The sequence below is a fragment of the Alosa pseudoharengus genome, unplaced genomic scaffold, assembly GCF_046254945.1.
Source record: "Alosa pseudoharengus isolate Yale_2024_CS ecotype anadromous, Long Island Sound unplaced genomic scaffold, YU_APseudo_1.1 YU_APseudo_1.1_scf_3, whole genome shotgun sequence".
Classification (NCBI taxonomy): Eukaryota; Metazoa; Chordata; class Actinopteri; order Clupeiformes; family Clupeidae; genus Alosa; species Alosa pseudoharengus.
In genome coordinates, this window is record NW_027468718.1 from 14,549,514 (window position 1) to 14,562,048 (window position 12,535).

Below are 12,535 nucleotides of genomic sequence, written 5' to 3' on the forward strand. Positions count from 1 at the left end.
GTATTGATATTAGCAAAATTAAAAGCCATGAAATTTGGTACAATGATAGAATCGTTAGCTGCGCAGCGGGACAGGGATATTTTGTTTTGCTTCCAATTAGCGGCTGATTGATGTTTTCTGAACAGGTCAACTGTGAAATTTGAATTATACGTGTGTGTGTGGCGCACAGGGTGAGGTCCGTGCGGATCCCGTGTCTTAAAAAAAACTAAATGCTGTCATTATTTTAAACAATGCAAACCTGTTAATTATGCTGCTCTCGTCGCGGCTCAAACGCGCAGTCTGTTCAAACTTATTACTGGAGATACAGGCCATGAAACTTAAGGACGTGGCGCAAGCGAGGGCATTAAGCACCGTGCAAGAAATTATATGGCATGCTTTAGTCATGTTGCTCTTAACTCTCGCTATAGACGTTGTATCTCCTGAAAAGGGATATAACCAAAATAGGCAGGCTATTTTGGCCGTATTCACTCTGCACTACTAAATGCTATAAGATCCTATAGGTCGCTGTCTTTCAGCACCACGCATGTCTCACCGTTTTCTCTGCCAGTAGACGGCAGTAATACACTTCCTTGTAGTTTTGCAAAGTCTTGTGTATCCCCTAAAACACCTGAATGTACCACTACGTGTAATAGGCTATTGTATGGAATACACTTTTATCGGCAAGTTTGCCTTAGAAATGCAATGGCACTGACTGGAGTGTGAGATGCATCCGGTTGAACACGTGTGTGTGTGTGTGTGTGTGTGTGTGTGTGTGTGTGTGTGTGTGTGTGTGTGTGCGTGAGACATTTGTTCTATTTGTTCTATTTCAATATTTATTCTGTTTCAATATTAGAATTAATGTAAATTAAATCAAATGAATGATCAAAGAGCTTGTTTTAAAATGTTTCGAAATATTTTCGTGTGGGCTATTTTCACATCCCAAAGTCATATGTGTTCCTTTCCATACATATGTTTAAAACAATGGGTTGGTATGAAATTAATCGAATAGGCTATGTTAGCTGCAGTGATCGGAGGATATAGACCTATATCATCATTATTTTAAAATCCCTTCGGTGTTTCACTGCGTACACATTCTCTTTCCCTAACTAGTTCTACAATATTTACTTTCGGTGAGGGGGGTGGAGTTGACCCTCACTGTACCCCGCCTACTAGCCCTTTCTACGTTCTCTACGTCACCTGACCGACTGCCATGCAAATTGCTCCCTTTCTAGAACGCCATTGGCCGCCTGCTCATTCTAATCGCTGTCAAAGCGCATCATATGGCTGCCGCTTAAACTAACTTCTCAACTACACTAGAGAAAGTAGCTCAACTGCGCATTCTATTACGGTGGATGTGAAACGGCAAGCGGAGACGAGGCAAAATACAGGCTAAAACAAACCTGCGAAAACACCTTCCTGGATTATATTACAGGTTATTTCACTCGCTTTACTCGGAGCTCAGTCCGCCTGTTTGTACTTGTTCCACGGGACTTGAGCGCCTTCAGTGAATGTTTTTTTTTTCTTGTGTTGGTTGAAAAGTTAAAAAGCCGGGTGAATGTATAGCATGATGATGGAAACGGACCTCCACTCCCCAGGCCCCCAAACGAACACGAATTCGGGGCAAACAGGGACAAACGCCGGGAGCAAAAATAACCAAGAGCGCGTTAAAAGACCCATGAACGCGTTCATGGTTTGGTCCCGGGGCCAACGACGCAAGATGGCCCAGGAAAATCCTAAAATGCACAACTCTGAGATCAGCAAAAGACTCGGAGCCGAGTGGAAGGTGATGTCAGAGGCAGAGAAACGGCCCTTCATCGACGAAGCGAAGCGGTTACGAGCCATGCACATGAAAGAGCACCCGGATTATAAGTACAGACCCAGGCGAAAGACCAAAACGCTGCTCAAAAAGGACAAGTACTCTTTGGCTGGTGGGCTACTTGGTGGGGCAGGTGGCGGTGGAGGCGTGGGTCTTGGGGTCGGGATGAATTCGGCAGGGGTTGGACAGAGGTTGGAAAGTCCGGGGGGACACGGCGGCGGTGCCAGCGCCGGCTATGCCCATATGAACGGCTGGGCAAATGGTGCGTACTCGGGACAGGTGGCGGCCGCTGCTGCGGCAGCGGCGATGATGCAGGAGGCACAGCTCGCCTACAGCCAGCACCCAGGCTCCGGAGCCCATCATCACCATGCCCACCACCACCACCCGCACAACCCGCAGCCCATGCACCGCTACGACATGACAACTCTCCAGTACAGCCCCATCTCGAACTCCCAGAGCTACATGAGCGCCTCTCCCTCCGGCTACGGGGGGATCTCGTACTCTCAGCACCAGAACTCTAGTGTCGCCTCCCCGACTTCTATCGGTACGCTGGGATCACTGGTGAAGTCGGAGCCGAACGTAAGCCCCCCAGTCAGCACGCACTCCAGAGGCCCCTGTCCGGGAGACTTGAGAGAAATGATTAGCATGTATTTACCGACCGGGGAATCTGGGGACCCGTCCGTACAGAGCAGACTCCATGCTTTGCCGCAGCATTACCAGAGCACGGCCGCTGGAGTTAATGGAACCGTCCCGCTGACACATATCTAAAAGTATTTCACACACGAGACAACTGCAGAACGCATCCAGAATCGCGTAACCAAATATTTACCTCTTTCTTTTCTAGATGGTCACTGACCTATCCCTTTTTGTACAGAATGTTTATGTTATTGTAAATTAAAGGTAGACTTAATATTGTGCGATTGACTTTGAGAGAAAAAAATGAAGAAATTAAACGATTATATGGCTTTTCTTTTGTGGAATATTGTTTGAAAATTCTGTCCACATTTAAGAATTCGAGCTCACATTGCTTATGGCGATGTACAACTATGGGGGCAATTCGCCCTATGTTCAGTTAAGTGTTACTTTTCAAAAAAATCTTTTTGTGCGAAAAAAAACATCCTAACCAGAAAATAAAATAGTGTAGGCCATCCTTTATGAATAATAATGAGAAGTGTTTTTAAAAGTTTATATAAACTGCTTATTTACCAAAACGTTTGTAAACGTGAATTAATGTACTTGCGTTATTCCCTTTCTTCTGTAATATTTCCTGTAAATTGTGAATAAGTTTTAATATTTTAAAAGGCTGGCACACAATTGCAGCTGTACATAATTTATGAAATGCATTTTGCCAGTTCAAATATTGACTTTGCGTTGGAACATGGTTTAAATAAAATTGACAGATATTGTCCCTGGTTCATAAACAGTGTTTTGTTATGTGTTATATTAGCAAAGGGATTTGTTTGTTTGTTTTCAGGCATCCTAATAATATGTAGCGTACCTTTCTCGGTCGTAAAGAAAGTTGTAGGGTACCATTTTCCTTTGTTTTTCATTTGACAAAGCTTATATCTTCCATTGCACTACAGTCCAAAATATGCATTTGTCTTGAAAGGAGTTAAATTGTGTCATGACCTTCCCCAAGTACTTTACAAATAGCACTTTTGTTTAAACACGTATTAATTAGTAATGATTAGTGCAGACTCTTGTTTAAAACTCTAAGTGCTACGCTTGTTGAGGCCCATACCTAGAAATGCTGCTATGGCAAAGACGGATGGTTGTGATTAGTATCACCTCAAAGCACAATAAGAGATAAATTAGATGTTAAATGAGATCTAACTCCATTGTTGTTATTCTTACAAATGTTTACCAAACTAAGAACTGATTGCAAACTCAACGTTACCACAATCTGAAGGGAGTCGTCAGTATAAATACTTTATTACTTTAAGATTACTATTTTAAAATCTGGCTGTCTCAATCGACAGAAATAATCATTTTTTTCCCTTTCATAGTTTAATTGCTTCGAGATGGTGAATAGGCTGTTTTGCTTGTCCTACGATTGGGTCCTGTCGTCTTAATTTGAACCATATGGCTAAGTCTAATATTAAAAATGAATCTATCATCTTGTTTATTAATTGATTTTACATTTATCTCTAAAATTGTAACCAGCAAGAGTTAACCATTGTTAGTAGATCTACGTCATCTTATTGAGGAAGAGACTTCTGCTGCTGTCTATATGCACATGTTTTCTTTTTTTGTCAAGCTTCAAGAGTTAGTTGTGTTTGTCAAGCTTTAAAAGAAAATGTTAAAATGCTGTGGATCGTGCTAACGTAACCAACACAGATTCTAAGTCCTATGCTGACTTAAAATCGACGGATAGGCTATGTCCTATTTCTCGGTGCTCGTTATGATAGAGGAGGTCCACAGTTGGCTATGATATGACCACTGGTGTCTGTTAATATGGTGCTGATTGCAGTTTGACGATAGGCTACTTTTCAAAACGATATTGAGTTGTTATTCTATCCACAAAAAGTTGCAGTTCTTCATTGTGCGGCGAATGTGTTTTCAGGTGAGGCGGTAGGCCTTCTGTGATAAAACATAGTCAAAATGTTCAGTAACCCAAGCATTGTCAACACAACTTGGTTCCTGATCTCTGGATGATCTCTGGATGTAATGGTGTTCTTTCACTTTATAATTATAGTAGCCCTATTAATGAAGGCTACATACAAAGTCTTTTAAAAGTTTTAAAAATGTTAAAGTTTCAAATTCACATCGTGAGAAATGCTTGGCCTATATTCAGCCCAATTCACTTGGAGGAAAAAAAACATGTTTTGTGATCATTAACAAACAAGGCTACTAAATAGTTGTTGTCCGGCTCTGCTGAATCAGTTGGCGTTGCCCTTTGAGAGAGACGTAATCCGTGTAACAGGAGAGAGTTTTTAAATGGCTTGTGAAGGGAAAAAAACGAAAGTTTTCATTCAGCTTGTTTTGGAGACAGGGGGTCAAAGTTCGAGCCCTCTGCCTTGATCTCTCTACAAAGGCTTCCCTACTGAATAGCAAGAGCACAAAGAAATCTCATTATTCACTGGATGCTGCACTTGGTGCTGTTTTTGCCCATGTGCGGTGATGCAAGACGCACCGAGAATTTTAGATGGTGCGTTAAGGCCTCTGCCACTCAGCAGTTAGGATTGTTGAACACTTTTGGAAATGCCAGTGCGTATCTGTAACCTACATCTTCTACGTGATGATTTAATTACCTACCGCTGTTTCCTCAGTGATACTTGTTTGCTATTTTATTAAAAACCCTTTTGGGAATATTGCAACGTTTGCGAGGTAGTCGGCGGGTATTTCTTTGAGGATTAGTGTATTTGAGGGAGTGCTGGAGCAGCTTGTGTTCTGTGTGTGGCATGGAGAAACGGATTAGACCGAGACACCGACCCCGGGGTCAGCGGCGAGTCAGAGTCGCGAACAATTACACACCGGGACCGTGACGTCACCACCAAGAGCTCTTTAAGCAACAAGTGGCAGGGGGAGAGGGGACACCGTGAGCCCACAGCGGTCACACACACACTCTGCATCACATACGCGCGCGCATTGGTTCCGTGGCGTTGGGGGTTAATTGAAACCTAATAGTCGCGCAGCGACCATCATTCATCATAGACAATTAGTAGGCCATTTCAATACCACAGAAGCTATTGCATCTACAGCACAGCAGAGAGCAAATATAGTATGGTGGATTACTTTTACAGTGCATTTTCTAACAGAAATGGCTACTCAACGCAATTGTGCTTTATGCTATCTCATTCCATCTTAAAATAAAAAAATATAATTTTTTGTTTCATCAAACCCCTCTTTTAGGTTAGTCTGCAAATGAGGCTGCACGTCATATGTTAACCGGACGAGGCTCATGAGATTTTGCTACGTAATCAGGATACCCATTCACCGCAACATTTTTACAAGCAGACACACCATGTGATTTTCCTGGGGTTTAAATACAAATTCGTTATTTTATGTATTTAAACTATGTCTACAAATCCAGAATCAAAAACAAAATTGGTCATTTTGGCTGCCTCAAGCAGACATCTTCACAGCTAAAACACAGATGACCAGATGTCCAAAATTCAGGGCAATTAAACGCCCACTCCTCCGCGCGGAAGGGAGCAAAGGGATTGCCCATCCGGCAGCTATTTTTATTTTATCTCCTGATAAAAAGCTACACGAATTAACGCAGAAAACCCGAAAGGCGGAGTAGCACGTCACGGCACGTTGCCAGGTTAAAGAGAACCGTTCTGATAAATCTTTCCCAAATAATTTACTACTCTGTAGCGCGGGGCTGTTGAAGGAGAGAGGGCGGGAGGGCGTGCGGGCGCGCGGGCGGGGTGCGAGGTGGGGAGAAGCGGGTGGGCGGCGAAAGCCACTGACCAATAAATCGCCTCACTGCGCGATAGCCTTATCTTGTAGCCACCGATATATTCAGTGCTAGGAAGCCATCACCACCGTTGGCTCGCTGAAGCTGCTCGCTCACAAACCCCCGATCTCTTGCACTTGCTGTCCTAAATGAGGATAATTAGCATCAGTTTATCACGCCTCTGCATATTTTCTCCCCTCTCTCAAAAAAATCCTGTTCGCCACTATTGGTCGCCGGTCTGTCACAGAAGATTACGGAGACAGATTGCACGGAACGAATGTGCTGAACGAGATTAGGGAGGAATAGAAATAGCAACTGGGCCAATAAATTCCTCGCGAGAGCCTTATCGTGCAATTACACGTTGACATGTTTAACAATCTTGCAGCCTCTTAATCCCGTGCCCTTCCAAGAGCCGAGATGCCGCGCGAGCTGCAATATCTGCTGCGACATTGGAGCAGTCATTTAAGCAGCGCGAGTGTGGCTGTGCATTCCAAATGCAGCCACCAAAAAAAAAAAAACCTCGACCAACTTTTTCAAACTTTTGTATTCCAAATCCTTCCATTGCCTCACATTGCTTACACGGCATGTTATAAAGAATGATTCCTTCAGTCCTTCAGCAATTTATTAAATAAACGACATGTGTCCAGTAAGAGCCTTGGTCCACTTCATCTACTCATGATCATGTAAGCGTATTACTAGTGTTTGTATAGATCTGTTGTAACACTAATTCAAAAGAATAGATTGCTTTTGCCACTTATTTGGATGATTCAAGCTAAATACACAATAGGCCCGAATATTATAGTAGCCCATACTAGCAGTATAGTTAGCCCTGGTGACTGACTTGTATGGATTTCGACAATGTGATTGATTTACCTCTAAAATGTTGATGATAGGCTAATGGTTATTGCTTTTATTGGAATTTGCCTTGACTCTCTCTCTCTCTCTCTCTCTCTCTCTCTCTCTCTCTCTCTCACTCACTCACTCTCTCATTCACTCACTCTCCCCCTCTGTTTCTCACTCTGTGTCCTTCTCTTCTTTCTTCCTTTCTCTTTCTCCTCCCCTTTCCTCTCACCTCCCTCCCTTACGCACCCGCGGACTGCAGCAGCGAAGCCTGTGTGGGGGTGATTGTGAGAGACTCCGCTGGAATTTGGCAGACCCGACGCTTGGAGAGCAGCCCCACGCTGATTCCCATTCAGCGGTCCAGCGCGCTGTGAGGTTGGGAAGTTTCACTGAGCCGTGCACTCAATGGCTCCACAAAGCTGATTACAAGCCTCAGCGAATTCCTGAAGGGAGCGGGCAGCGACGCAGGTGCGAGGGGAACCCGTCAGAGAAGTGACAGAACAGGACAAGGCAGGGACCACACAAAAAAACCCTACAAGCTTTCCCGGGAAGCGGTCGGGGATTCTGGTGGGAAAAGCGAACGAATTAGAGAAAAACATCTAGTCTTCATGGGTCTCTCCTGCAGAGATTGAAAAAAAGATAAAGTTACTTGAAAGGATATGTAAACAGTTAGGCTATTGTAGATTTGGACACAAGGCATTGTGTATAAAACAAATAAAATAAACCGAATAATTCAATCTGCTTAAGCCATTGAGTCATTGCATTTATTTGATACTATTTGATATTAACATTCATATCACGAATACGAACAGGGCACGAATAACACTAATATAAACCCGCCCACTGCTTCAGATATCCTCATAAAACAAGAAGGCTTCCTCAAGTCATGAGTTGCTGTCGCTGATTTTTAAAAAAAAATATAGCCACTTCTCCAGTTAGCTACAGTCCCGCCTTGGTTCCCGACGAAGTCTCTATCAATGAGCCAGACAGCGTATTTAATTAGAGCAGGGTCTAACTATCAATTACTTGGGAAAAACAGAAGATCCCCAAGGACCGGTAATCAGCGCCAACAGTCGCCGGCGTTCTCATTACCAAGCGCGGCAGCCGGGAATAATAATCAGGCGGGAACGCATCTGCTCAGGATTTCGCTATTTTCTGGTTTGCCAGAAGACTAACTGTTGCCAGTCATTTCAGCCTCTCTGAATAACTCGCTGTCGCCCCTACTGCTTATTAAAGTGACAGTTTTACGCTGGCGCCGCGCACCATTTCTCTGCACACAGACATTAGCGTAGTCTGTGAGGCTTTTACTGAATATCGAGGCCAATGACCACAAAAGTCTCCGTGAGGGTTCCAATCAATTCAGAGTACCTAAACAATTTGTAGGCTACATTTCACCCGGAAAACTGTACATGATTTAAACTCCTTAAACGGGGTAGGCATACCCAGCCTGTCATAGAAAGATTCTCATATTTCAGTCCATTCCAATTTGATATCACAAATCTGCGAAGCGAAGGTAGGCTAATTGGGAACGTCAGGAGAACACACGGTTGGTCGCAAACATCATTGCTTCTGATCGTACAGGGCAAGGGTCACGGATGTTAGGGTTTAAAGAGCCTCCTTTGTCGGGGTGGTTTAATTGTGTCATGATGAGAGGTCCAAATGCACGCGTGAAAACAGAACACAGATTTTGTTTAATGTCATAATCATACCCAGAGTAAACTAAATGGTCGGGGATTGTGAGCGTGTGTGTGCGTGTATGTGTGTGTGTGTGTGTGTGTGTGTGTGTGTGTGTGTGTGTGTTCTTCTCCAAGTTCCCATGCCCGCCTCGGTGATATGCACCTAATCCATCTCCTCTTTGGCCTCACCTGAGTCCTGTCACACACCCGCCATCCGCTTGTGAGTGGGGAACAAAAGCAGTTCACTCGGCCCTGCTATGGTCGTCAATCAAGCACAACGGACTATGCAAATGAGGAGGAAAGGCGAGAAGATGACGAACAGTGATCCCGATTGTTCGCCGAATTTCACAGCTCAGCGCAGCTGCGAACGCCTCAGCTCTCTTCCCTAAACTCCCCATCGGCACGAAGCTGTGGCTTAACAGCAGACTGGTGGAGATAATTGAATAATTTTAGAGGGGAAAATCCTTTTCTGATGGAATCGATACTTAAATGTAGGCCTATTTATTAGACAAGTTCAGGTAAAAATACTGATTTGAACTGTTAAATACTGATCTTGGGGAGCTGTCCAGGTTCTGAAATAATGACACGGACGTGAGACAGTGATTTTAGATATACACAGGAGAGGTGTTAAAATCCTAGTGTTATAAGTAGGGGATTTCCCACAGCAGCCACCCAAGCCTATTTACCATCAAAAACAATATAGGCTACCAACAAATCATTCTTTTGGCAAAAAACATCACCGACAGCAGCCTTCGAGAGAATTTCACTCATTCACATATTAGCCTATTATCAAGCAGTCACCTTACTTCATCGGTGTTTCATTGAATTAGACCCAGGACACCTCCATAAGTGTCTGGCATTCCAGACCCACCCCCTACACAGTTACACTCATGATGGGTTCTCTAACAACTATACCGACATTTTTTGTTCATTCCTCCTCGTTGCTGTGGCTGTTCAGCAACATAAGCCAAACCGCAAGCCCTTGATGCGGACAAATACCAAGAAATTCTTCAGTCAGTGAAATTAGGTAGTGGGCCGAGGTCACTCTTATCGAAGATTAGGCTTAATGATGTTTTACCAGTTTGTGTCACATTTTAAAATACTCTTTGCAATACTTTTTTTGACACGGCTGTTCTTTCAATATGTTAGATTGGGTCGTTTCAGAATGGGCGAATCGTGCTACAAAGAGGACATAGGCCACCCAAGGACAGATGTTTCTGTTGTGTCCTTCATGTCTGAGCTAGTCTCAGTTGACCCAAAACCGACATTTCTATTCAAGGCCAACATAACTTTTTCAAGCTTTCATTTCATGATCAAGCTTGTGGGGAGCTTTACCGAAAGCGTTGACTTTATCATCGTTGAAAAATAAATTTTATTAGAAGGTTACGAGTCATTAAAAACTTTGAAAATTCCCCCTCTGTGCGCCGTGCCACTTTTAAGCTCTTCCGTTCTGCTTCACTCGCACATGCACCCCGTGTAGCCTACTCCCTCCATAAACGCTTCTGATATTAACAGCAAAACAGTGTCTTGTCTCTCGTCTCTGGCTTGACCGGTGCTTTCCAGCAGGGTCTGGTAGATAAGCGGGATCATTATGTGTGCTTTTGCTCTCGCTAGAAGCCACGCTGTGTCCCGGTGAACTGAACGAGAGGCTAAACTTTGCGTTTGATTGTGCCTCAACTCGCCCCATCTTTGTGCGCGGCGGAGAAAGACAGAAAGAGTAAGAGAGGGATGACAATGGACGAACTTGATGTTTATGGATCGTCCATCGATTTTTGCCGTTGTCTTTTGTTTGTTTGTTTGTTTGTTATTTTTGGAGAGAGGAGGGATGGTGCAGAGCCTGGCTCTTCTAGGGAACGAGAACGCGAGGTAGGGGGTAGAAGTAAAAGTGTGTGCGCTTGAGGGGTGAGGGGGGGACTCTTCGTGGACAGATGATCAGGTGCAACTGAAAAGATGAAAAGATGATCGGTCGATGACAGCAGGTGCAACTGACCCCAGGCAGGAGAGGTGGCGTATGTGTTTATGTGTGTGTGTGTTTGTGTGGAGAGAGAGCTGGAGAGGTTGGGATGGGAGGAGAGGGCTCACAGGATGGGGAAGAGGGATGGATGATAATGCTCCACCCTGCAGAGTGTTATTACTTAAAGACCATAGAGTGCTAAAATGACATGCTAATGGGAGGGTACTTTTCCCTCCTTTTGGCACCAGTCACTCCCTCCCTCTGCTCACCTCTCAGCCCTGCAAAGACCTTTGTTCACACACACACACACACACAGACACACACAGAGACACACACAAACTTGGACACACAAAGAGAAACACATTGAACACAAAAAGAGAAACAGCACACATAAAAAAATATGGATGTACAAACACACACAAAACATACACACACTGAATACACAAGCCTTGACCATGCTGCTGAGGATACAATGCAGTATATGCAAATAAACAGACTTGCATTCACAGTGATGTACACAAACAAGTACATACAGGCTTTAAAAGCCAGTCTCTTATCATACTGTTTTTCTCAGTCCTGCTGTTGTCTGTCCAGTTGCCTTTTCTTGCTGGCTCACTCTCTCCTCAGTGGCACAGTGCTAGAGAAAGGCTCCCCTGTTATGCTTGCATGCGGTGCTGGCTCAGTGGATGCTAGCCATGCTGTGTTGAGTTTTTCTGTAAACACTGTAACATTATACAGAAGAGCCACACGTACGTCATTCACATTCACATTCACACACACACACACACACACACACACACACACACACACACACACACACACACACACACACACACACACACAAATAAAAAAACAGAAAGATTCCTCTATCACTGTGCATGACCCATGAAATCTCTCCACCCCCTCACCAGGCTACCTATACCTCCACATTTCTCCCTTCCCTCCATCCATCTATCCATCCATCCATCCATCCATCCATCCATTCACCCCTTCATCCATCCTCCACCCCCTCCCATCACCCCCTCCTGTCCTTTTCTTCTTCCTCCTAGTTCAAATCTACAGCATTAGGCAGCCTGCATGGCAACAGGTTTGCAGGTTTACCCGAGACCTTGCAGAGCGTAATTATTTAGCGGAGCGGGCAGGGTGCCATGCTGAAGTGGTCCACCCACCCACCCACGGCCTGCACTGGACAGCCCCCTACAGTGGGTGGCGGTGGTGATGGGGGCTTGTGAGGGGCGGTTAGAGAGAGAGAGAGAGGGCCATTTGAGGCTAATGAGCGGTCTCCCCTGGCCAGCCTGATCCAAGGCCGGGAAACTCCCAGGGCTTGCGCATAAAAGCCTCATCAGCCGGCCAAGCCTTCTGTGGCACTTGCAGAGAAGAGGGTGAGTGTGTGTGTGTGTGTGTGTGTGTGTGTATGTGTATGTGTATGTGCATGTGTGTGTGTGTGTGAACGTGTTTGTGTGTGTTTGGGAGAGAGAGAGTATGGAGGGGGGGGGGTGTTAGTGTGTTCGGGTTAGTCTGAATAGAAATCTAAGGAGGTGGCCAGAGTGGGTGGACATTTTAAGTATGGAGCGCTAATCAGCTCAAATGGGCCACAGCCATCAACGGTACAGAACTCTAATGTGCGTACATGGAGCTAAAGGCTGCATATGGCCACGAAACACACGGGTGGTGGAGGGCAAATGGTTTTCTTGACTACTGCAAATGTACAAGAGCAAATTTGTGGGTTAGCCTACCCATATTTCTGTTCTGTTCTATTTTTGAACTGAAAATCTATCTAACTTGTAAATGGTAAAGAGGCAATCTAACCATGTGGTTAAAAGTGTCAACAGGTAGTTTGTCCATAATCTGAGTATCTATGGTCCATA

The 12,535-nt window shown here is 44.6% G+C and overlaps 1 protein-coding gene across 1 annotated transcript; it reads left to right on the forward strand.

Moving 5' to 3' along the window:
- Positions 1-1,341: 1,341 nt before the first annotated feature.
- On the forward strand, positions 1,342-3,187 carry sox1a (SRY-box transcription factor 1a). The gene has a single exon (XM_076262541.1). It carries the CDS (start codon positions 1,535-1,537, stop codon positions 2,561-2,563), a length of 1,029 nt encoding a protein of 342 aa, XP_076118656.1. The 5' UTR covers positions 1,342-1,534; the 3' UTR covers positions 2,564-3,187.
- The last annotated feature ends 9,348 nt before the right edge of the window (positions 3,188-12,535 follow it).

Excerpts from the sequence above, each read along its gene's own strand:
- sox1a (XM_076262541.1), top strand. The coding sequence starts at position 1,535 with ATGTATAGCATGATGATGGAAACGGACCTCCACTCCCCAGGCCCCCAA.